The sequence below is a fragment of the Etheostoma cragini genome, chromosome 2, assembly GCF_013103735.1.
Source record: "Etheostoma cragini isolate CJK2018 chromosome 2, CSU_Ecrag_1.0, whole genome shotgun sequence".
NCBI classification, from domain to species: domain Eukaryota; kingdom Metazoa; phylum Chordata; class Actinopteri; order Perciformes; family Percidae; genus Etheostoma; species Etheostoma cragini.
The window spans coordinates 22,835,754-22,860,691 of record NC_048408.1 but is presented as its reverse complement, the minus strand read 5'-3'; the positions used below and the strand labels follow the sequence as shown (position 1 = coordinate 22,860,691).

At 39.3% G+C, this 24,938-nt stretch overlaps 4 protein-coding genes across 5 annotated transcripts in view; all 4 read left to right on the top strand.

The window, feature by feature from the left end:
* The window catches only part of LOC117959105 (somatostatin-like receptor F_48D10.1), a 23,192-nt gene extending 7,179 nt beyond the window's left edge, over positions 1–16,013 (top strand). The window contains exon 6 of the mRNA XM_034896018.1: positions 16,002–16,013. The gene's annotated coding sequence lies outside the window, so the exon portion shown is untranslated. The remainder of the gene's footprint in view (positions 1–16,001) is intronic.
* On the top strand, positions 13,865–21,341 carry LOC117959462 (lipopolysaccharide-induced tumor necrosis factor-alpha factor homolog). The gene is made up of 10 exons (XM_034896630.1): positions 13,865–13,941; positions 16,772–16,864; positions 17,014–17,067; positions 17,720–17,773; positions 18,114–18,167; positions 18,487–18,540; positions 19,081–19,131; positions 19,700–19,744; positions 19,885–20,035; positions 20,228–21,341. The coding sequence occupies exons 2-10, from the start codon at positions 16,795–16,797 to the stop codon at positions 20,331–20,333; spliced, it is 639 nt and encodes a 212-aa protein (XP_034752521.1). The 5' UTR covers positions 13,865–13,941; positions 16,772–16,794; the 3' UTR covers positions 20,334–21,341.
* Positions 15,248–24,938, top strand: part of knop1 (lysine-rich nucleolar protein 1) — a 23,294-nt gene continuing 13,603 nt past the window's right edge. The window contains exons 1-2 of the mRNA XM_034895906.1: positions 15,248–15,253; positions 15,716–15,718. The gene's annotated coding sequence lies outside the window, so the exon portion shown is untranslated. The remainder of the gene's footprint in view (positions 15,254–15,715; positions 15,719–24,938) is intronic.
* The window catches only part of gprc5bb (G protein-coupled receptor, class C, group 5, member Bb), a 6,507-nt gene continuing 5,118 nt past the window's right edge, over positions 23,550–24,938 (top strand). The window contains exons 1-2 of one of the 2 annotated variants that reach the window (XM_034896139.1): positions 23,550–23,766; positions 23,904–24,407. The gene's annotated coding sequence lies outside the window, so the exon portion shown is untranslated. Of the gene's footprint in view, positions 23,815–23,903; positions 24,408–24,938 lie in introns of both variants that reach the window. The other variant, XM_034896131.1, reaches the window with a different exon arrangement.

Here is a 24,938-nt window from a genome sequence, read left to right as displayed (position 1 = left end):
ATTGTAAATAATAAATGGTCTTCCTTAAAATAGAGGGGGCATAAGTATACACACCCCTATGTTAAATTCTCATAGTGGCAGGCAGATTTGTATTTTTAAAGGCCAGTTATTTCATGGATCAGGATACCATGCATCCTGATGAAGTTCCCTTGGCCTTTGGAATAAAAATAACCCCATATCATCACCTACCTTTCACCATACCTAGAGATTGGCATGGTTTTATTTCAGTTGGACTAATAGCCGGTTTGATTTGCATTGAGAGATGATATAATGGAAGGTATCCCATGCCAATCTCTGGATCCAAGAAATAAAGACATTTCCCAGACATTTTTAATTGTTGGTCAGCTCCAAAGGCAGTGAAATAATGTGACGTTCCTCTAGGCCACATTTCTTTTTTTTATTATCATCGAAATAGTGTGAGGGAGTTATGTTGGCCTACGCACGCATGACCCATTTCAGTTGTATTAGTTTAAATCTGGTGTTGATAGTCTGGCTTTGTGCATCTTGGCAAACATCAAAGTCATCTTCAGAATTAGTTTTTTTACACCCAAGTATTAAGTAAGAATTAAGCTTAAGTTTTGAAATTTATAGTAAACAGGGTTGATCTGATGCTGTGTTCAAGTGTGCTTGTATTTTGTACCAGACTCAGAATTCTTGAAAAATGGGCTACATGTATCTTTTAGCGGTTTTACAATGTATCCTTTTAACGGTCTATGGTACCAGTATATAAAATAAAGAACTTCATGGGTAATGAATATGTGACTCAGAATTGTTTGAGAAACAATGCATTGCTGTGCTAATCTGGGCTGCCAAACAATACCAAGGCCAGTTTAGATCTTGACATCTTGGTTATTAGTCTGTTAACAGTTTTTTTTCACAAATAGAGCATAAATTAACATAGAATTTGGTGGATACATATGGCCCCAATAATTCTGGCCCAGAGGGAGACAAGGACATGTAAGAGATACAAGTAATTCAACTTGTACTCTCGTGTATAACCATAATCACATGGTTCATTATAAAATGATGTGCCTTGGCTTCAAACATTTCTACTTGAGAAAACCAAATGTCAATCTGACTTGTGAATCATCAAATTCAAAGATCAAAAATCATCAGGTAGCCTGTGGACCAGTTTTTTTTCTTAGTCCAAAAGCTGATTGCTCAAATTTGTAAAAAAAACAAACAAACAACAACAACAACAAAATAAATTTTGTCTTTGAGAGTGACATTAAGCATTGATCCATGTTGGCAGATGTCCTTTATGCCTTCCATGCTGCAATACACTGGAAAACATGTCCAATTATCACATCCAGCTGCTAATTACATGTCAGCTAACTACCACATAAGTAGATGCTAAATTCCAGCGCAAACCCAGAGCAAATCAATTTAAAATTAAATTTTCACACATTAACATCTTATTTAGTGAAGTACTGGCTGATGAATTGGTCAAATAAATCATGACGTGATAAGCTGTTACTCACACTGTTCCATTTTTGCATAACCTTCCATTCAATGCTCTCTATTTGAAGATATATGTAGAGTTGCATTTTCATTGATGATCATATTTTATTGGATTTCAGCTCCAGACGAATAAATTCAATTTCAAACTATACTATTCAGATTCAGTTTTTCAATGCAATGATGTGTGTTGAAGTCCCCCGGCAGAACTATGGGTTCCTCCACTGGAGCACCAAGGTCTCCATTAAGGCAGAATACTCCAAGTTCTTTTTTGGTGCACATGGCCAAACAACTCACAGTTTACACCACACAACCCGCTGACATAGGGAGGCAACCCTCTCATCCACCGGTGTGAACTCCCACGTAGCTGCACTCAGCCAAGGACTTGTGAGTATCCCCACACCCACCCAGCACCTCACACCCAGCGACTCTGGAGAAGAGTCCAATCCCTATCCAGGAGTATGGTTCTACTACTAACATGGCCAGGACCAAAGAGCTGTCCAAAGACACTAGAGACTAAATTGTACACCTCCACAAGGCTGGAAAGGGCTACGGGGAAATTGCCAAGTAGCTTGGTGAAAAAAGGTCCACTGTTGGAGCAATGGAGAAAATGGAAGAAGCTAAACATGACTTTCAACCTCCCTCGGACTGGGGCTCCATGCAAGATCTCACCTCGTGGGGTCTCAATGATCCTAAGAAAGGTGAGAAATCAGCCCAGAACTACCCGGGAGGAGCAGGTCAATGACCTGCTCAAGGTTACTGTTGGTAATGTACTAAGACGTCATGGTTTGAAATCATGCATGGCACGGAAGGTTCTCCTGCTTAAACCAGCACATGTCAAGGCCCGTCTTAAGTTTGCCAATGACCATTTGGATGATACAGAGGAGCCATTAGAGAAAGTCATGTGGTCAGATGAGGCCAAAATAGAACTTTTTGGATTTTGGGGAACAACATCCTTCCCTCAGTTGGAGCATTGAAGATGGGTCGAGGCTGGGTTTTCCAACATGACAATGACCCGAAGCACACAGCCAGGAGAACCAAGGAGTGGCTCTGTAAGAAGCATATCAAGGTTCTGGCGTGGCCTAGCCAGTCTCCAGACCTAAACCCAAATGAGAATCTTTGGAGGGAGCTCAAACTCTGTGTTTCTCAGCAACAGCCCAGAAACCTGACTGATCTAGAGAAGATCTGTGTGGAGGAGTGGGCCAAAATCCCTTCTGCAGTGTGTGCAAACCTGGTGAAAAACTACAGGAAACGTATCACCTCTGTAATTGCAAAAAAAGGCTATTGTACCGAATAAAAACATGGATTTTGTCAGCTGTTCAAATACTTATTTGCAGCTGTTTCAGACAAATAAATAGTAAAAAAATCATACATTGTGATTTCTGGATTTTGTTTTTAGATCATGTCTCTCACAGTGGACATGCACCTACAATGACAATTTCAGACCCCTCCATGATTTCTAAGTGGGAGAACCTGCAATATGGCAGGGTGTTCAAATACTTATTTTCCTCACCATACTCATTTTAATCCCTTCTTACTAACCTGTGTTGCACTCACTCCTGCAATTATTTTCTATTTCTTCTTTTTTCCTCTTTTGTGAGCCTATATAATCAAGGCCAGAACTTCGCTAAGGTACATGACAGAAAAATAGATTATCTTCTAAAGGAGTCTTGTTAGTAATAGAAGTGGACCTCCACACATCATCAGCTGCGTCAGTCACAGAGAAAGAGAACACAGAGAGTAAGAGAGAACAGAGAGTCGAGGACAGAGAAAGAAGCAGAAACAATGTCATTTTATTCATTATCATTTCAGCCTTTTCTGTATTTCCAGATTGCACTGTGGTTCATTCAGTGCAATATTTAATCTGACTCTATTAAGAAATACTACTTGATAGATTCATTCACTAATTTTCACATGGTTTTAATCTACATTTTTGCTCTCCAAATGGCTTAAAATGCACTTATTTAGATGAAATACAGGGTTTTATTTTTGATTTACAGTAAACTCTCAGTACATTTTCTAACCCTTACGTTTTCAGTTGCAATCTGGCAGGCTTTGCTCTGTCGTCTCTTCCTACTACGGCTTCCACCACTTCTTGCTTTAGGTCAATGCTCAATTTTCCACGCTGATCAGCTTCTTGTACGCCATTCGCTTTTTCTTTCTCCATTTTTTGTACTACCCACGTCTTCAGTCAGCCGTCTAATTTATACGGGGCAGTTCTTCTGCCACTGAAAGAATAATCGTGAAAAAGTGAAGCGTCATTTCATAGAACCCTCCGTTTTTTTTGTTGCATAGTGCATCTACCGCTCCGTAAACCACTGTCTGCTCATGCGCTAGTCAGAGTTGTTCCCTGCATTGCACAGCTTAGTTTCTAGATGTAGACATTCACAGAGGACAGAGTAACAGGAGGAAAATTCAACAGATAGCAGTCGGTTATGCGTCGGTCTCAAGGTTTACCAGTTAACCAGTAAACACAACATCTTGTCCAGTCTTTGCTGTCCACAGGAGCAAGAGAGTTGAACTGAAGCCTCTGTAGAAATCCTGTGTGTGTGTGTGTATGTTAAGGCAACATCCTGTCTTTGTTTGTTTAAAAGGCTGAAGACCCCCTGGCGAGATTATGAAACTTTTGGGCTGGACAGCGAGGTCCGCCGGAGAACAAAATAGAAGAGCAAGGGTGTTGAAATATGAAAGGCCACGCAGTCGGCGGTCTGTATTCATCGCAGCTCCACAGCACCAGCTTCTCACTCTCTGCTGGTCCTCTCTCATCTCTTCACCACTCTTCTCACCCCTCTCCGCTGCACTCAGCATCAAGCTGTTTTCTCTACTTTCCTTTCCTGCAAAACCCGGGTGTAATGTGTTTCATCCTCAATTCAACCATATAGAATTATATAAATGTTAATTTGTGTTAACTGTAGGTCTATGCATTTTGTGTCAAAGCAACAAGAAATGTGTTAATTGTATAGCCGACACAGACAGATGTTGTGCTATCTGTGTGTTTAGGAAAATCGTTAAGAGTATTGAAAAAATTGCCAATGGTAAAGACTCCAAATCGATTTTCCCATATTAAGGGAACTGTTTAGGAACTCCTTTTCTACATAACCCTCCAAGTTTAGGACAATGGAACAGACCACCAAACAAGATGTACAGTTTGGGCTGCAGTTCAAACAACAACGGTTGCCTAAATGACAAACATTGCAGGTTTTTTTTATCAAAAGAGCAGCAAACACTGTTCATCTGACGTAAATTACTTTGAAACTGAGAATCATAGTCTTTTCTTTAGCTTGCATGTCTTTTGTACGCAAGTGTTGTGTGGCTTTAAGGCAGGGCAGATTTATTTGCCTAGCACATTTCAGCAACAGGGCAATTCAAAGTGCTTTGCACAAAAACAGTTAAAATGAATAAAAACAGATAAAACACAAGACTAAAAGTTACAATGCAGTATGAGAAATTAAACATTAAAGAAATGAACAACCAATTAAAGAATGGCAACATCTAAAAAAAAAGGTCTTCAGCCTTGATTTAAAAGAACAGAGTTGCAGCGGACCTGCAGTTTTCTGGGAGTTTGATCCAGACATGAGGAGCATAGAAACTGAACGCTGCTTCCCCCGTTTAGTTCTGACTCTGGGGACAGAAAGCAGTCCTGTCCCAGAAAACCTGAGAGGTCTGGGTGGTTCATAGTGTAGTAGAAGATCAGAAATGTATTTTGGCCCTAAACCGTTGTTGATTTATAAACTAGCAAAAGTACTTTGAGGCACAAGAAGCCAGTGTAAAGACTTTAGAACTGGTGTGATGTGATCCACGTTCTTGGCCTTAGTGAGGACTCAAGCAATCGCGTTCTGAATGAGCTGCAGCTGTCTGACTTTTTTAGGAAGACCTGGAAAGACACTGTTACAGTAGTCAAGTCCACTGAAGATGAAAGCATGGACAAGTTTTTCCAAATCCTGTTGACACATAAGTACTTTAACCCTGGATACATTCTTAAAGTGATAATAGGCTTCCTTTCTAACAGTCTTAATGTGGCTGTTAAAATTCAGGTCAGGGTCCATGACCACACCAAGATTTCCGGCTTTGTCTTTTGTTTGAAGCGTTGCGCAGACTTTTAATCGTTCCTCTTTGCTCCAAAAACAACCGCCTCAGTTTTTCCTTCATTTAATTTAAAAAAGTTCTGGCACATCCAATCATTAATTTGTTCAATGCACTTAGTCAGTTTTTGTATTGGACTATAGTCTCCTGGCAATAAGGTTAAATAAATTTGTATCATCCGCATACCTATGTTGACTCATTTTGTTATTTTCTATAATCTGAGTCAGTGGAAGCATGTAGATGTTAAATAGAAGTGGCCCCAGAATGGAGTCTTGGGGAACTTCGCGGGTCATTTTTGCATGCTCAGATGCATAATTACCTATTGACAAATTTGCATTAAACCCTTCTCTTGTATTTTCCTAGAACAGCATTTTGTTCTTCATACCCAGAAAATGTTTATGTTAAAAAGCTGAACATCTGACTAAAAGCCAGCTGAGTCCTGGTGGTGCATTCAGGTCAGCTCGAATGTTAGCACCCCATCTTCACTTGCTGTCACGTTTTGCTTTTTGAGCCGGCAATGATGTAATCTACATTGGAGATGTGAGTCAGCCAATACAAAAAAGTGTTATACCTTTACAATTTTCCACCAGCTTGAGTGGATGAAAGCATGGACCCTGAGAAAGTGCCAGCAGAGAGACCATTAAACTGGATAATTAAAACAAATTAAAACAATGTTTTTCTCTTTTATTTTCTTCAGAGTAGGACGCCTCTTTGATGATAATGCATTAGTGCTGATGTTCCTTCACCTGTTCCTAATTAAGATAAAAAATAAAGCCTTTCGACTGTCTACAGTGCAGCAATGAAAGCAGAAGGTCAGCATTTCGTAATTTCCATGGGGGACGACATATCCCCTCACTTAACTTGTTGAAAATGTTCCTCTTACTATCCAGCCCCTGTAGTTGACAAGGGAAATGTTAACCAAAAGTGTTAACATTTTTGTCTTGGGTCTTATTGAGTTTAGTCTTATTACTTAGTCCTCAAAGCGATGAGCTGAAGGGCAGCAGCAAGTCACATGCCTACTTGGTTTTCCTCTCTGGCTACATACAGACTAACCTACGTAGTTGGTGAAAGTTGTGGAAAATGTAAGCATCCTGAAAGGAATTAACCATCTTTTTCCTATCCAGTCTTTGTGTGGGTATAAAAAAAGAACCGCTCCGGGGCTCAACGCTAACTTTCTAAAGCGGTCGCCAGGCATCAGCTTTTGGTTGCTGAAATTGACAATATGGTTGCCATCTTTTAAAACTGCCAATATTTGGAGCAATTATTTTCATATGTAACTATACCACAAATCTTAAAACAATGAGAGAATGGCTTGACGTATAATTTACCATCTCTCTCAAAGAGGGGTACAACAGATCACAAAACTCATTTTAGACTAAACTTACAGTACTGTTAAACAACAAACAGATGAGAAAAGGGTATTTTACAATAATATTGAATGCACCACAAGGTTGATAAGTTTTAAGTTAACGCAAACTTAAGTCATGTCTGTGTTGCTAAAGCCCAGTCTCCTGAGCCTCTACCGCCACAAGGGAGAATGAATCTGTGTGCCTGAGCAGTGATTGACACGCAGTCAGACTCCTGGTTGCCAATTGACTTAATCTAGTTGCCAAGGACAACCGGGCAACAGTACTGTCGAGCCCTGCTGCTCTCGGCTTGTGACAAGGGTTTTGTTATGCCCCTTAATTTAGGATTTTGACAGGGCATCGGGACAAACATCAATTTAGCTTTTTCTCAACAGTGATGGTTGAGTTAAAACAGGTCCTATACCAGAAGCCCCATGTCAGCTCAGTGATTGGATGTCAAACTGCTGTGCACGTGTCTGTACAGCAAAATGAAAGAAAAGAATCCAAACTTATAAAAGCAAACAAGGACATAGCCAAAAAAAACACAAGCATTTGTCTGTAAAACATTTAACAAAAAAAAAAAAAAGACATTGATATTTAGTGGTTCACAAATGCAGACATAACTTCTACGAAAAACAAAGTGTCAAGTCTATGAGTAAATGAGTATATGAGTTGGAAAAAAATCAATTCACATTTAAAAAGACAATTGTAAGTTTGTGTTATATTTTTTCTGCTGTATAAGTAGTATAAGGGTACAAGCGGCAGAAATGGGTTTCCTCAGGAGGGTGCCTGGCGTCTCCCTTAGAGATAGGGTGAGAAGCTCAGTCATCCGAGAGGAGCTCGGAGTAGAGCCGCTGCTCCTTCGCGTTGAAAAGGAGCCAGTTGAGGTGGTCTGGACATCTGGTAAGGATGCCTCCTGGGCGCCTCCCTATGGAGGTGTTCCAGGCAAGTCCAGCTGGGAGGAGGCCTCGGGGAAGACCCAGGACAAGGTGGAGAGATTATATCTCCAACCTGGCCTGGGAACGCCTCGGGATCCCCCAGTCGGAGCTGGTCGATGTGGCTCGGGAAAGGGAAGTTTGGGGTCCCCTGCTGGAGCTGCTGCCCCCGCGACCCGATACCGGATAAGCGGTCGAAGATGGATGGATGGATGGATGTATAAGTAGTGAAACAATATTTTCATGACTTTGAACTGGTCCAATATTTTGAGAAATTATGTCTAAAGATTTTTAGATTTTTGTCGGCAACTGTGTCTTGCATTTCGGGTTCAGGGTAGACACACACACACACACACACACACACACACACACTTTCCAAACCAACTATATCGAGGAAATTTGCTGCTGGGAGCTGATCAATGACCAGATAGATACAGTTACAGTTTTTTCTAATTGCTAACATGTTAAAATGACATGCATCGCACAATTATTTAAACTGACACACAAGCAAAACCTCTTCAAGTCTCCAAAAGTCAAAACATATTCTTCTTTACACACATTTTGCCATTCAAAACAACACTTTTAAAATGCACTGAACACAGTTCTCCTCATAGCCAATATACAGTATGTGCCACATGGCCAAACACCTCAATGGTTAATTGTTACCACTCCAATCAGGAAGTAAGCACTATGAAAAAACCACAGGTGTGCCTTTTTTTATTTTTTACCATGGAAGATGCTGCATACTTATGTTTCAGTTTCTTTTTTTCAATCCTATTATTTTATATTGATATTCTTATGCATCATGTTGTGTTTTTCAATTTCAATCTTTACACATTTTCTTGATTTGTTTTTTTTCCCATGAAAGTTTTTAAGCTATGTTTTTAAACACAAGCATTAATTACATTAGGCCAAAAGAAAGAGGTCTTGCTGAACTGGATGGAAATGGCAGACTCGCGGCTCCAACAGACAATGGTACTCAAATTTGCCTTTCTTTGCATTGGCTGCTCCAGAGTATTCAGACATTCAGGGGCGGCTGTGGCTCAGTGGTAGAGCGGTTGCCTGCCAATCGGAAGGTTGGTGCTTCGATCCCTTGGCCCTGCAGTCCCATGTCGAAGTGTCCTTGGGCAAGACACTTAACCACGAGTGGCCTCCAGTGCTGCGCATTGGAGTGTGAATGTGTGTGAGTGTTTATCTGATGAGCAGGTGGCACGGTAGCCTCGGCCACAGTGTGTGATTGTTGAATGTATCCTGTATGATGTAAAAACGCTTTGAGTAGTCGTTAAGACTAGAAAAGCGCTATATAAATACAGCACATTTACATTAGTTGTATAACATTAGCACAATTCCATACATTACTATTAGGGGTGTACACTTAAAAAAAAAAACTAACTGACACTTGTTAATTATTAACCAATGTAAATATTAAACTTAGAACAAAGGAGTGTACACTGCACCTAACTACACCTCCCGCGCTGTCAATGGAGATGCACAGAATCCTCAGAACTGCATGTGCTGTTTATGACCACATGATAAACCAGATCTCCGTGTAGGACAATGTTTGCCCACATGACTCTACGCCAAGGATATTTCTGTTGACTGACTGGTTTAAATCATACCTTCACTAACAGGCATAACACATTCACTGACTTGCCTTAAACAAACTGCCTTAGAACACAAAAATTATAATGTATATGTATCTCAGTCCAGTACATTTTTAACTGATAGTGTTAATCAGGTTACTTGGACATCCCCTATTGCAATATCTCAATGTAGTTTTTGTAAACAAAAATAAGTATTTTTATGATATTTCTATTTTAATTATGTCTTATCCAATTTTTGTGAGTTGTGTGTATATTCTCTATAATTACAGGCATCTTTGATCGGGTGGCAGTTCATGGAAAAAAATGTTAAAGGCTTCATAAAGTTCTGCAACTTCAGCCAGTGGATTTGGACCAATTGCAGTTTGTTTTAAGCCATGAAATGGGACTTGTGCACTCTTTTGCTAATGTAGTATAACTGCCACAAGATGTTGTATGTGCCTTGTCTGATGTTTTGAAACATATTTTGTAAATAGATCTCAATGCCTTGATTAAAAAAAAAGGAAAAATCCAACATTTTAAAGGACACCAATTTTCTTTTTGAATGACTAATAGAAATGTAAATAAATAAACTTTCTTCCTTAAAATACAGGGGGAATAAGTATACACACCCCTATGTTAAATTCCCATAGAGGCAGGCTGATTTTTATTATTAAAGGGCAGTTATTTCATGGATCCAGGATACTGTGCATCCTGATAAAGTTCCCTTGGCCTTTGGAATTAAAATAGCCCCATATCATCACATACCCTTCACAATACATAGAGATTGGCATGAGTTACTTTCCATTAAATCATCTCTCAATCCAAATCAAACCAGCTATTAGTCCAACTGAAATTAAACCATGCCAACCAATATATTCCGTCAAGGGTCCATGTGGACAGAAACTTATCAGGTACAGTACAGCTCTCTGTAGAATATGGGTGAGCCATATACATAAGTGTTGTCTGTTAACAATAGCCTGTCTTGGTTGTTCTGTCTGAGCGTACAAATAATTTGATGTAACCATGACCATCTGAAGAACACTGTCTCAAATACTAAGGCAGTGATGTTATTTTTGTGTTGCACAATCCTAGTTGAACATTGTGAAATATATGAACTAGTGAAGAAATTGTTCATTTGCATTACATACCCCCTAGTAAAGCATCTGTTTGATCTGCATGATTACGTTTATGTCACATCAATTTCCCTGTATATTTTCACATTTTTGTGAAAGGTGCGGGTTACATAATCAAAAACATAATTATGATGCTCATACATTCAAAAGCCATTGTTTGAGTAACACTTCTCCTGTCACTGAATTGTTGTGGGTTTTATTTATTTTAAAGCTGCTGTTCATGTCCAGCAGTAGGTGTCACTTCAATCCTTTTGTGATATTCTAGTCACATGGTCATCTTGCATAATATTAACAGTTGTCTTTGAATAGTAACAAATCAGCTTTTCATTACGATGTAAAGAGAAAAATACATTTCTCAAAAGCCCAGCCCAGTCTGCACGTACTGCATGCTTTTTTTATTTTCATGTGGACTTGATGAAAGTAGAAGAAAACCATACAAGTTATTTTTCAAGTTATTACTTTTCACTGTCTGCATGGCAAATTGTGCTAAAAACTAAAAAAAAAAATCAAATAAAAAAAAATCAAAATCAAACCTGTGATTTTGAGGCCTTTAGAAAGTCCTGGAAGAAGTTTGATGGCATTTTCTCTTAGATGCCTTGGACTTCCCCTCTAACTCAGCTCAGGCACTAGGATGCTCATTATGTAATCAGCATCTGCCTAAAGATAAAATAAAGTCAGTTTACATTACATACTTCCAAAATTATGTGCAACAAAATAACAGCAATTCATGAAAAGATAATGGTGCATTATTCAAAGAAATGCAACTATAAAAACGTGTACAATCCTGTCAAATAAAAAGCAGTAAAGCAAATGTGGATGAGGAAATGTCCGGCATATTTTCTCTGTTATCGTCCTCGTTGGGGACAAACAGGTTTGAGCAGAGATCTGGGTGTCTGTCAAACAACTCAAGGTTGTAGACCTTCATGCCTTTTCTGATTTGCTGAAGGATAGGAGTCAGACGCATTGTAGCATGTAGAACAATAGCTCTGTTGTGAACAGACAACATTTGTCTTGAGTAGTGGAGGAGGAAAACAAAACAAAAAACGTTCACAAACCGTGAAGATGAGTTGTTGAGTGATGATGAAGGTATGTTTTTCTCTTGAATCATCATCAACCTTCTTTCATCCCAAAAGCATTGACATCAGCTAATGTATATACACACACACACACACACAAGGTCAAGGTTTATTTATATAGCACATTTACAAACAGTCACTACCGCCCCAAAGTGCTGTACAATTATAGATAACATAATAAAAGCATATAATATCCAGAAAAAACATCTAAAACAGAATATGCCAGAAACAACAAAAATACAACAGATAAAAGCTTTGCTCAAATCAATACAACAACATAGTGCGCCAATAAACTCCAGTTCTCATCTATGCCTTGGTCAAGGGCTTTGGCAGTAGAATTGACGTAACGTTTGTTTTATTTTATTTGTAATATAAATAGACTCTCTGCTAAATGTGTACATACATAGTTTACACACCTTATAATACTGTCCTGTCCAACTTTATAAGCCCTGTGTAACCACAGCTCACAATTTCTTCTGTCAACTGTCAGATCAGTTGCCTCCACTTAAAATTACAACCCTTATTCTTTACAGGATAGCAATGGAATATTGTTCGTCAAGGAAAGCATTCTGTCTTTGTTTCTTTCATTGTTCAGGTGTAATATTTTGTGTTAGCACGTTTAAGAGGCATTGTGCAGCAGCAATAAAACTGGCCTCAAACTCCTAGAAGACAGAGTATGAAAAAAAAAATGTATTAAAGATGGCAGATTGAGATTGGTCCTGGTGGGAGAAATTAGCTTACGTTACTATTGGCCACGTTTCCCTTTGAAATAAATGTCAAGCCCAGTCAGGATGACTCAAGTCACCAACAAGGTCTCAAAGGATTTAGCCAACAACACTAACAAATGAAGCAAACACTTCATCTCTGCTGTCAGCCTGCTTACAGGAATACACATTCACATCACTACATAATTATACCATTATCTTAAACTTTTGAGATTGTGAAATACTTAAGTGTTGACATAATAGATGAAAAGTTATTGTTTTGCTTCAGCGACACCAAATACAGTACAAACCTCTCCTTTTTATTCCGTAGACTGTTTTATTCTGATGATTGTAGAAAGATCCAGGAGAGCACGCACAGGATAGAGAATGATGCCTCAGAACAAAACAGAGGCGATGGCTTAGTTATATTTCTGTTATAACCTTTGTACAGAGAGACAGGGTCTTCAATGAGTTAGTCCTTAAACAGCTGTGATCATTTTAATGCCTTCTTACTAACCTCTTTGTTGCACTCACCCTTACAATTTGTTCTTCTCTTTTGTGAGTCAATACAAGCAAGGCCAGAATTTTGCTAGGGTACATGATAGTCTAGTGAGAGAAATAGTTTTTCCTCTTAAAAGGAGTCTTGCTAGTAACAGAGGGCGACCTCCACACAACAGCTGCGTCAGTCGCCTTTCTTGGGGGGGCTCTGTGTGACACTCTGGAACACTGTTACAGAGCCCTCTGCTGGTGCTCTTTTACCCATTATTAAAGATTAAAATTGTAAATAGGAATTGAGCTTTAGAATAATTGGGGAATGGACAGACTAATGTATTGTTGGTTTGGGTAATTGTTCATAACAATATATTTTTTTAAAGCTAGCCTTTTTCATGTCAGTCTACCAAACAGCCATTTTATTCTCGTCAGCCCAATGTTTGCAAATGTCCAAATTTACACTTTGAACTTTGAAAATTAACCAAATTATAAAAGTCCATTGCTTGCACAACATATTCAAAATATACCACAAATTCAGTGTAGTCTTCTTTCAGAAAATCCCTAGGATTACAGTAAGACTGCTAGAGAAAAGAGTTTATTTACTTAGCACCTTCCAAATAGAATAGCATTTGGTATAGTCTTGGACATGGAACACTTAAAAGGTTTCTCAGAGTCATTGAAACATTGATACAACTTGGATATGACAATTGATGTTGTCAATTTTAGGTTTTATTGTGTACTTGTTACACTCATTTGTCCCTGTAAGGCCAACACTGGGTTTCTACTAAATAAAAGTTTTCAACCAACAACATTTTCCAAGAATTTAGTGATCTTATACCATGACACAGCATACAGTAAATAAAGACAATATAATGTCTAGTTTTGTTGGACTTGTTTTCTGTCTTGCCACATTACCAAGTGGTGATTTTTTTTTTTAAGTGTAGCAAATAGCTATAAATTGGAACAGCGATATTATACAACGTGTAGTGTGATCAACAACTAAGATATGATGCTTTTCAAAACGTTGCTCCACCTTCCAGACACATCACAGCAAAATCTTTGTCATCTTCCATTGCTTTCAATCGTTGGAGGAAGAAGCTGTCACGCACCCTCCTAAACTTCTTTATCAAGGTAAGTAGCGTTACAACCGGCCTCAAATAAAAACCTGTGTAGGCTCAGAGTAAAGAAGGCTAGGAAATCCTGAAAGTTTGTTTGTCTAAATTGTTGCCATATAGTGTGATTAGTTTAAAATAAAAAAGCGCAACTCAACTGCAATTACAAAAATAAAACAAGCAAAGTCTAGAATACTGCTGAGATTTTGAGCAGCTGTATTCTGATTTAGTCTATGCTTTAGATTCAGAAAGGAGTCATCTATCACACTCATCCTAAAAGTCAGTTTGTTGTCCTATTGTGACTGTCAAAAATTTACAAAAATACAGTGTGTCATAGAAAATGTGTAAAAGGTATTTTAATACAATGTCTAGTACTTTATGATGAATTGAAACAACTACAGTAAATCTGCACTAAATGAAGGTGTGTGTGTGTTGCTTGGTTTATAGCATGTACCGGTTAAAAGGTGGCATTGGCTTGTCCCATGTCAAGTTAAAAGCAACATTAACATGATGAGTTAAATCTTCCATCTTGGGGAATAGGTTTCATCAGAACAAGTAATGAATTCTAAGTGCAATAGTGTTGACATGGTTGTTGATTCCTGAACAGATTGGACAGGTTTGACAAGATCTGTTATCACTCACGTGTGTATCAGTCCAACAATGCAACTGTCATGAAGAACATTCTTGCTAATCATTCTTGGAAGAATGAAATCGCAAGTTCACGACACAATTTTTTAAGATGTTTTGGGGTTTTAGTACCTTTAATACACACACACCTAAAGCTGTAAAAGAAGAGGGCCAAATGTTAAAATGAATACTAACCTTGTTATGTCGCCACTATCTTCACTTTGGTCCCGTTTCTGTGAAGATGCAGAAGGAGGACCCAAAAGCAGAGTCGGCAGCAGGCAGGAGAGCTTCCAAAGGCTTTATTGAAACAAAAAACAAAGTCCACAAAAACACAGGATCAAACAAAAGCCACAAAATCCAAAACAATCCCAAAATGGTCCAGGGGGGAAAGCAGAGCAAAACAAAAACCAGGGAACAATGGCAGGGAAAAAAAACTCACAGGGAAGGCACAAAAAGATTAAAAGGACAGGACAAAACAATCTGATAAGACGAAGGCATTAAATAAACAAGGTACTGAGGTTACGAAAGGCAGGTGACAAGAGGGAAGGGAAGCAGGTGGAAAACATCAGGTAATCACAAGAGCGGGAAGACACAGGAAGTGAAACTAAAAAGACAGGATGAGACAAAAACCGGACTTCAAAATAAAGCAGGAAGAGAGGGGACACAAGAGAGCGTGTGTGCACGAGACCAGGAACAGAGGGCACGTGGAGCTGGACAGACTCGGACTGGTCGGAAAATCCAGCTGTGCCACTTAGCTGCTCCCTCTAGAGGCCTGGAGAACTTCAGTCTTGTAATCTGGATACAGCATTTGTTTTCGTGGTTTGTGTGCTTTTCTTTTTGCATAGTTTTTCATTTGCATTGTGTTTATTTATTTGGTTGTGTGTATATGCAGCACGTTTGCTGAATGTTGCACATGTGATGTCAAATTAATAAAGTTGTTGGTTTTTTGGACTATTTCCATGTGTTTTTTGAAGTTGCAGGGCGTTTGCCCCTGTTGGCCAACATAGGGTTATGGCTAACGTCGGCACCCTCATAATTGATTGTGCTTGAATTGAGATGCAAAGCAGGCTGTGCGATCCCGTGCTAGGGATGTGATGCCTGGGGGAGATCCCACCCAGTTCCTGGAGGAGGAAGCTGAGTGGTTTCTTCTTTTTGTACCATGGAAGAAAGTGGTCTGTCAGATACCCTGTATACTTTGCTGAGGTCATTTTCACACCTTCAGGGACCCTAAAGGGGCCCACCAGCTCTCTTCCCATGAGTCTGGCCCAAAACATGACTTTGCCACCTCCTTGCTGATGACATGGGACATACTGGGACATGGAGGCCATCCACCAACCATCCACCACTCCTTCCATGTGGACTATCCAGGGTTGCATGGCCCTCATCAGTAAACGGTTTGAAAATTTGCGTTCATGTATTTCTGGGCCCATTGCAACCGTTTCTGCTTGTGAGCATTGGTTAGGGGTGGCCAAATAGTTTAATAGTAGGTTCATGCTGCAAGTTGCTGCACAACTGCAAGCCTCTGGAGGATCCTACACCTTGAGGTTTGCGGGACTCCAGAGGCACCAGCAGCTTCAAATACCTGTTTGCTGCTTTGTAACAGCAGTTTAGCAGCTGTTCTCTTAATCCAATGAATTTGTCTGGCAGTAACCTTCCTCGTTATGCCTGCATCTGGACGAACCTGTCTGTGCCCTGAATCAGCCACAAATCTCTTTACAGTACAATGATCACGCTTAAATTTTCTGTTTCATACCTTGTCCAAGACGCATTTGATGCTTTGCTGCAGCAGAGAGCTCCTTTTTCTTTCCCATAATGTTTGAAACCTGAGGCCTGCTTGATAATGTGGACGTCCTTCTTAAGTAGATTTCTTTTAATTGGGCTCACCAGTCAGACTATTTATTACAGGTGTCTGAGATTGATTTCAGTGATCCAAATAGACTTGATATATAGTAAATATTTATGATTTATGACACTGAATTCAATTTTGCATAATAATTTGGAATGCGGTGTATACATGCACTACATGGAGAGATGTCAGAGTGAGGTCTGAGTGAGTCCTTTTGAGGATCTCCTTTTGTTATATTAAGTTTTTGGTTTTCCGCAGCACCCATCGGCCCATTTTTCTGTTAACACTCTCTGTTTTTCTGCTTACTTGCTTTCTTTAAATAAATATTCTTTCCCCTTGCCATCTGGTTTTATTTTGTATGTCCCGTTACCCCTAGCTACGAGACGTGACACAAATATCATGGAAAAGGCACCGCCCCCCCAAATGAACTGTATGGTGGAAGTCTGCATTAATCCTGACAACCAACAAAGTAAGAGATCGGGGACTTTTATCTTACTTTACCTACTGTAATGTTGTTTTTATATTCTTGAGTTATTCCTGTCATTTCAGGCCATGTGGCCATGTAGAAGCTTGTTCTTTAAACCCTTCTAAAGATAAATGTCTCCTTCTCATTACCAGTTCAACAACCTGCCGTCCAAATCCCCCATCAACAACCTCAGGTCATTCAACCTGGTGAGTGTTTGATACAATATTGTCTAGGAAAATATCATGATCTTATGCAACATTATATGAACTTTCCCTTGTGCTAGACAATATTAAAAAGTGTTTGTAGGAGTAAGTTGTGGTGAACTGCAAAAGCCGTGGCGAGATCAACAAATAAGGCCGCACAATGCATCTTCCTATCTAAGGCATTTAGAATGTCATTTGTGACTTTAGTGACCATAGTGATAGTACGTTGATTTGACCTAAATCCAATTTGCAAAGGGTTAAGAATTAAATGACATGACATATGGTACTTGATTTGATTATTAAATTTGGATTCTAAATCTTTTGCCAAATTTGGAAGCTTGGAAATTGGACGGTATAGTTGTTGAGGTTGTTGTTGGTGCCTTCTTTATGTAGTGGAGTTACATGTGCAGTTTTCCAATTTGTAGGAAAACTACCTGAGGCAAGGCATAGGTTGAATACATTAGTTAAGTGATTGATAATTGATGCCTCTGCCAGCTTTTTAGCAGTTCACTGACAAGATGGGGAGGAGGTTTGGATGGTAGCTGTCTACGATGTTGTCTAGTTATTCCTTTTGATTCAGTTCAAGTGATAGGAGTCTTTTGGCCTCTTGCTCTGTTAACCTTTCTCAAGATCCATGTCTCCTCCTCATTACCAGTTCAACAACCTGTCTTCCAGATGCCCCAACAACAACCTCAAGTCCTTCAACCTGGTGAGTGTTTATTTCCAACTGTTTTGCACAAGTTAAAATAACTTTCAATTTGCAGAATAACGCAATAGCATTTAATTTAATTCAAAACCTGTGTTTAAAACTTGTGGCCCGTTGATGGAGACCCTTATTTCCAATGGGGCTGAGTGCACAGCATGCATTTCAACAAATAGACAATAACATTTAAATTACAACAGATTAAAAAAGTTTAAACCAGCAAATAAAGCATACACAATAAGAGACATAGAAGTCTTTTATCAAGGCCTTAAATGAACTGAGAGATAGATTTATTAACTTGTTCTTTAAACCTTTCTCAAGATAAATGTCTCCTTCTCATTACCAGTTCAACAACCTGTCTTCCAGATGCCCCAACAACAACCTCAAGTAGTTCAACCTGGTGAGTGTTTCCTACCAACTGTTTGGCACAAGTTAAAATAACTTTGAATTTGCAAAATAACACAACAGCATTTAATTTAATTTGAAACCTTTATTTAAAACTTGTGGCCCGTTGAGGGAGACCCTTATTTCCAATGGGGCTGAGTGCACAGCATGCATTTCAACAAATAGACAATAACATTTAAATTACAACAGATAATAAGTTTAAACCAGCAAATAAAGCATACACAATAAGATACATAGAAGTCTTTTATCAAGATGGATTTATTAACTTGTTCTTTAAACCTTTCTCAAGATAAATGTCTCCTTCTCATTACCAGTTCAACAACCTGTCTTCCAGATGCCCCAACAACAACCTCAAGTAGTTCAACCTGGTGAGTGTTTCTCTCCAGGTGTTTTACACACATTAAAATAACTTTGAATTTGCAGAATAACACAAAACGTCAGAATACCTGGGGTTCAGTGACAAGATGGTGAGGACGTGTGGATGGTAGCTCTCTGTGGGAGATAGAGTGTTGTGTGTATCCCTCACAGTAAAGCAGATGTTGCAGCTGTGGCCAACTAACCGTCTCCTCATTTTACTTGCATGTTTCAGTGTAATGCAGTGAACTTTTTTTATAAGATTATTTTTGGGGGCAATTTAGGCCTTTAATTCCAGAGGACATGAATACATGAAAGGGCAGAGAGAAGGGGAATGACATGCAGCGAAGGGCCACAGGTCAGAGTCGAACACGTGGCCGCAGCATCAAGGAGTACATTTCTATATATGTGCGCCTGCTCCACCAACTGAGCTAAATCGGCCACGTGGCTCTTTTATTCTTGAGTTATTCCTGTCATTGTCCATGTGGTGGGAGCCTTTTGCCAGCTTGTTCTTTACAACTTTCTCAAGATCAATGTGTCCTTCTCCTTACCAGTTCAACAACCTGCCTTCCAGTTCCAACAACAACCTCAGGTCATTCAACAAGGTAATTGTCTCTCACCAACTGTTTCTCACAAGTTTTAATAACTGCAGAATAACGCAAAAAGTCAGAGCTTGAAATACAGTGACGGGATAGTGAGGTGTGGATAGTAGCTGTCTGTGGGAGTCACAGTACATGATGTTTAGTCTTATCTGCGTACAACAATCTTAAAATTTCGAAGTGCAACTTGCAGTCTTTCAGCAGCTTATAGAATCAGCTGCACAATCGACAATGGTGTCATCGGCATACTTATGAGCTTGTCAGTATTTTTGGGTAAATATAAAATCAGCTAATATAAAATTAGCTAAAAAGGAAGGGGCTCAGAATCAACCCTTGCGGTACACCCTTAAAGATGGTAACACATCAGATTCAAAGGTCACAGTTTCACACACTGGCATCTCCCATCAAGATAGCTCTGGAAGAATTTACAGGCAGTGCTATCTATACCAACATTAAAAAGTGTTTGGAGGAGTTAGTTGGGGTTAATTTTTTTTGCAATCCATGGGGTAGGAGCCTTTTGGAAGTTGATCTTTAAGCATTTCTCAAGATACAGTAAATGTCTCCTCATTACCAGTTCAACAACCTATGATCCAACAACAACCTCAGGTAGTTCAACCTGTTGAGTGTTTCTCTCCAACTGTTTTGCACACATTAAAATAACTTTGAATTTGCAGAATAATGGAAAAAGTCAGAGAGCTTGAAATTCATTAACAGAACGGTAAGATGATGGGAAACTGATGTTGCGTGTCTCACTTACAGTAAATCCGGCGGCGGTGGTGCAGCAGCAGCGGCTAACTGACCACCCTGGACAGACAACGTGTCCTCGTTGCCAAAACAATGTGGTCACGCAAATTGAGTACACAAATGGTATGCTCACCTGGCTGATCGTTGGCGCACTAGGACTTTTCTTGTGAGTGGAGAGCCTAGCACGCACACGCACACGCACACACTCACAAACACACACACACACACACACACAAACACACACACACACACACAGACACACACACACCAACAAACTGAACCGGTTTTAAATCATTTACAGTTTACATGATACGTGCTAAAGTATTATTTTTACTGTTTTTCTCATACTCGTCACCAGGATCTGGCCTTTCTGTCTCATCCCCTTCTGTGTGAAGGAGTGCAAGGACGTGCAGCATGTCTGTCCTGTCTGTAACAACATCCTGTACGTACATAAACGCATGTGAAAAGCATTGCTTCTCTGCTGAAGCACCAACAAAAGGTAGAAAAGGCATTCATGACTAACTAAACCCTTTAAACAGGAGCCAAACCCCTACATGCAAACACATTAGACTTAGCCATGTACTCACTTGTGTCAAATGTCAGTTATTACTTCATTATTCTGTACTCTGTGCTAACAAACCTCAGTGTTAAAGTTAAGCAACTTTGAAAGATGGTAAATATAATCTTATTTTACTAAAATGAAATCTGTCCAGTGAATTCTTTTATACTGCAGTGTATTCTTTGAAGACTGCAAAGAAATGTCACAGATTATTTGGCTTTGCATTTATATTTCAAGTTCTTGTAATGATTTAATTTTGATTGCATGTTGAATGAGTTTAATTAAATTCATTCAAAATCAGAAAGTGCGGCCAATGAGTAAAAAGTCTTTGTTTAAAAGAAAAAAAGTTGCATGCAACATTCCAATCAACATGATGGAAAATTATATCTTTATGAAACACACACATTGGAGATAGCAAATACATAATTATTATGTTAGATTTATTGATAAAGTAATTTGGTTAACAGAAAGCTTTCTATCACAACAATAACCAATTCATTGCTTGTGTTAAATGATTCAAATGAAAAAATCACCAATGATCACTACTGAAATGTCATTATTGAGCTCAAATGAAAACCATGAAATAATAACCAATACTTTATTTATTGTTTATCTTTCTTACATCTGCGTTATCAGATTGTGGTTTAAACTGCTTAAACAGTTCCCTGTCAATCTAGATGATATTTAAAAACATACAGTAAATAACATTGAAAGCCTCATAAATTTGTGTCTAAATTTGTAAATTGAAAAGGCAATAATGATAAAATGCAACTCATAGAAACAGTTTTTGTTGCTTTTAATGATTGTGGAAAAATAGACTAGGCTTTTCGTGCTATCTCGAGGGGGTAGGGAGAATAATAACGTGTTGTGTAATGTGTTACAAATGTGTGAATTTTACATAATTCTCTTTATAATAAAGCACAGGTATGCTGGTCCCTGCATGTGTGGGCTTTTGTGACAAACATATGCTGGCAAAGAAATGTTACATGGAATGGAATGACATGGAAATAATTTGTTAGTAAATCATACATTTGAACAGTGCTTTCTGTTGTGGTTGTGTATATTTCGATTTCCGGTATTTTCTCGATGTTTCGATACTGTGGGTTTTTGTTTCATGTTTGTATATTATTCAGTGATTATTGGGATTTGTGTTATTTCCTAGGTTTACTGTTTCATGTTGTTATTTGTTTTGCTTTCTGTGTCTGTCATGTCCTAGTTTTCTCCTTTGTCTTGTGTAGTTGCTGTCCCTGTCTTGTTTTCCCTTGAGTGTCTGTATCTTCTGTTTCCTGTTTTATTTTGATAGTCTGGGTTTCTGTCTAGTCTAGTCTTTTGTTACTTCCGTTGTTTTCCCGCCCTTTCCTAGCCCTTGTGTCACCTGCCTTGTGTTTCCTTGTTACCCTGTGTATTTAGTCTTTGTCTTCCCCTCGTTCTTTGTAAGATTGTTTTGTTTGTGGATATTCCTGCTAGTTTGTTCCAGTCCCTGTGTTCCTGTTTTTGTATACTTTGCTCTTTGGACTTTTTGGGATTTGGACTCTTTTTTTTGCCTGCCTCGGTGTGTTCTCCGCATGTCATTCGTTTTTTGCAATTTTGCATGTTTGGATTCCTTTTTTGTATTTCCCTGGTGATTTTGGTTATTAAATCCTCATTAAACTCTCTCCAGCCTGCCTGCCTAGTCTATGCATAGTCTACTCAATTCCCTACAACCATTACACTTACTCCTGCACAGAGGCGATAGACGTTATTACAGAATAGACCTTTTTTCACTGCAGACATTTTGACATGTCATAGTATGAAAGGTGCACATGTAGTTAATGTTGTCTGAAGTTCTAGTCTGTAATAAAGTATTTCCTTAAGTTAACTCTATGCTATATTTAACATAAAAGATCTTTTAGTGACATCAGGCTGGAGCTGACTGCAGTTCTCCAAGTAGACAGCAGATAGAGCCAACAGACTGTGAGCTGCAGTCTTTGCTCTCACACATTGCCGTGTTCACTTGCCACTTCCTGTTCATGAAGTGCATTGTTTTCTACCTACTAGCAGTGGAAGAATATCTTAAAAAAGACACTTGCACCACCCCCAAAACAACTTCAATCAACTGAACAGAAACGTGCCTCTAAAGGCAAATCAAACCCACAGTGATGACTTCATAACTGATGCCTAAGGGAAATGCATTCTAGCCTAAATGTCCTGTAGTGCCTCATGGCCACATGGGGTAACTACAAATCTCCAGCTGTGGATGCTTTTAATTCTGTGTGAAGTAAGATTTTACAGAATCATAACATAAAGATCCACCCCAGCGAGTCTCCCTTTCCCTCTGTGTGTGATCTGCATGTGGCTGAGGTGGGATGAGGTTGGGATTATGGGATGGGCCATACTTAACAAGGCCCTACTGGACTGTGACTACGGGATTACACAGATTAGGGTTGATATCCTGAGTTAGTCAGCACTTCTCTGCCCTGTTGTCTACCACCTCTGTCTTCTTCTGTCTCTGTCAAAGGATGCAAACAAAAAACCAAGCCGATCTACACCAGACACACACCAGACAACTCTGGCTGAGTCTGAGAAGGTTTCCCAAACCTTTTGAAGACAATAACTTGTAATTAATGCTTTATTAATACCTGAGGTACACATGTATATCTATGTAGTAATGTCTTTGAGAACCTAGCCAACATTCAGTTTCTCTCTCAAGGCAACTAAGAGGGGTGGATTAAACCCCATTAAAACCTATTTGGCCCTGTGATCGACATCTGACTCATTGGGTTGTCTGTGAAGGAGAATGGTGTAAATGACAGAGTTAAAGGAGTGGTTTGACATATCAGGAACTGTACTTAAACACATACTTAATGAGAGTTAGATGAGAATATTTGATACCTCTCTCAATTCCTTCTTTCTGAATATTACGTTTAGTTTATTTGTGTACCACAAACAAGCTTTGGCTTCTCCTATCTGTTACTGAGCTCACTGGTGTCTGTTAGCACCACTCTCTCTAACACTCATCCAAACTGACTCAATTAGCTAACTAGTACACTGGTTGCTATCATGATTTTCCTCATGTCGTGTGTCGCTTTCTGTCGCCGTTAGAAGCCATCTCCAGCGCTGATTACCCCGATCCAAAGAAAGACTTGGCTGATTCATGTCTTCAAGAGGTATTATGTAACACTCTCTACTAGGATGGTCACATGGCCACAGGGCTCACCTGTGTTTAAATTGACCATCTGCCCCTCTCTTTACAAAGCCCATCTTCACTCTGCAACACACACTCATACTGTCAGTGGACATCTGCTGAAGACACCTTAATTTGTTTTGGTCCAATCTGGTGATCAAAATATCCAGCTCTGGTGAGAAAGAATTGTATTAGTGGTATGAGGAAGACATGGGAGCCGTAGGTGGGTAAATAACGAGTGACTAATCCTGGTTTGGCTGTGATTTAGCAGGCTTATATACTGTACTTATTTCCCATTTTCTTCCTGTTTAGACAGGTGCCTCAGCAGATCATACTCCTCATGTGTGGGTGAACAGAAGTAAAGCTGGGATTGCATCTCTGTTGACACCTCCGCAGATTCAGCGTGAAGCAGGGAGAGAAAAACACAGACATGCAGACGGAATGAATAGAAAGAGGACAGAGGGAGCAAGAGAGAAGAGTGAAAGCAAGATAGAAGATGTATTTGACTATGTGGGTGTGTGAAGTATCAAGGCATGCATCATAATTGTTGATTCTTCTTGGAGCAGCCGGACGTGTCACTGTAGCGCAGGACATTAAGTGTCGTATTTTGTACTTTATAACAGGGGCAGCTGTGAGCAAAGAGAGCGACGTAAGAGGCAAAATGGAAACCGTTTTGTTTGTGCTGCCTAAAGGATTTCATTAACTCGGATTATGAAAAAAATACTTAAACTAGTTCAAAGAGATGCAGTCTGGAAAACAAGGATGATGCCCCTTCACTGTCAATAATCAAGAATTCAATTCAATAATTTATCTGAGGTGAGTTTGAAGAGTTTAAAGATTTTAATGCGTGGTATTTTGTGTGCACGTGTGATTATTTTTGTGTCTGTTTGGGTTTGCTCTGATACTCCTATTCTTGTTTGGACCAAGTTAAGTTTCATATCTTGACAGTGAGGATATTTTTCAAAAGTGATGTCATGGCCTCACTGATACACTGTTTGAGGGTTGATATTATATACTTGATATTGGGGTAGAGGTCAAATTTAGGTTAAGGTTAAGGCCGGGGGAATGCATTGTGACAATGATGGTCCTCACAAGTAAGTACACACATTTTGCATGTGCCTGTGCCTACTCTTGCATTTCTCTGTACTGTGGGGCACTGAAACTAGACTTCTCAAAAGCCCAGTATGCGTTGTAGTCAGCCCACGCTGTTTCTCGTTTCCATGGAAACCATTGCCCGGTGCTAAAAGCAGTTCTATTCTTGCTGTGAGTGCATGAGTGTGTGTTTGTGTGTTAAAGAGAAAAACTCTCACTGACAAATCAATCTCTGATATCTCTGCGGATTGGGTC

Bases quoted from the DNA above. Each gene is read 5' to 3' on its own strand.
- LOC117959462 (XM_034896630.1), top strand. From the start codon at position 16,795: ATGGAAAAGGCACCGCCCCCCCAAATGAACTGTATGGTGGAAGTCTGC. The intron at 18,541-19,080 runs GTGAGTGTTTCT...TCTCCTTACCAG, and splicing joins ACCTCAAGTAGTTCAACCTG to TTCAACAACCTGCCTTCCAG. The intron at 20,036-20,227 runs GTGAGTGGAGAG...ACTCGTCACCAG, and splicing joins GGCGCACTAGGACTTTTCTT to GATCTGGCCTTTCTGTCTCA.